Source organism: Octopus bimaculoides, chromosome 2 (genome assembly GCF_001194135.2).
Source record: "Octopus bimaculoides isolate UCB-OBI-ISO-001 chromosome 2, ASM119413v2, whole genome shotgun sequence".
NCBI classification, from domain to species: Eukaryota; Metazoa; Mollusca; class Cephalopoda; order Octopoda; family Octopodidae; genus Octopus; species Octopus bimaculoides.
Window position 1 is genome coordinate 69,745,563 of NC_068982.1, and position 606 is coordinate 69,746,168.

The window sequence follows — 606 nt, forward strand, 5'->3', positions numbered from 1 at the left end:
ATTTATGTATGTATGTATGTATGTATAACCCTTCCTGCTTATCGATATTTTTGACCAGCAAAATGTCCACAACTCAATAATTCTATACTGTCCATGGAGTTGGAATCTTGTAAAAGTCTGTATTTCCAAACTGACGATGTGAAAAAACTTAAATGTGACGGAAACAGATTCGACGGAGAATATTTAAAAGGTAAGTTAACTTTTATCATAATTCATTTAATGTCATCCCCTCGGCAATATCGTGGTGAATAGGTAGTAATAATTGAGATAAAACCATGTACATTCGTAACTCTTAACAAAAATAAGAGCAAAAGAATAACCTAAGAATATTGAGCATCCACAAGTAATGCAACGGAAACGTTATAGATATGAAAAATAATCAATCCAAACTAATTCTATAGATTTGTACAGAATGTTTTTTTTTTAATCTCTTTCCTGCAAAGTAAAAAAATATATAAGCCTACAGTTATATGTTTGAAAGTTATTTCCTTTTATCAACGTTGTTACTATTATTGAGAAATTCTTAGTCACTATATTTCCATTAAGAAATTATATTAATGTATTTTTTTACAATAATAATTCAAATTATTCTTTCATATTTCTTTA

The 606-nt window shown here is 27.6% G+C and overlaps 1 protein-coding gene across 2 annotated transcripts in view; it reads left to right on the forward strand.

Moving 5' to 3' along the window:
- LOC106869236 (uncharacterized) overlaps positions 1-260 on the forward strand; it is a 26,820-nt gene extending 26,560 nt beyond the window's left edge. For both annotated transcript variants that reach the window (XM_014914886.2, XM_052965930.1), the window contains one exon: positions 59-260. In XM_014914886.2, the coding sequence (XP_014770372.2) occupies positions 59-252 (194 nt within the window). In that variant the 3' untranslated portion in view covers positions 253-260. The remainder of the gene's footprint in view (positions 1-58) is intronic.
- The last annotated feature ends 346 nt before the right edge of the window (positions 261-606 follow it).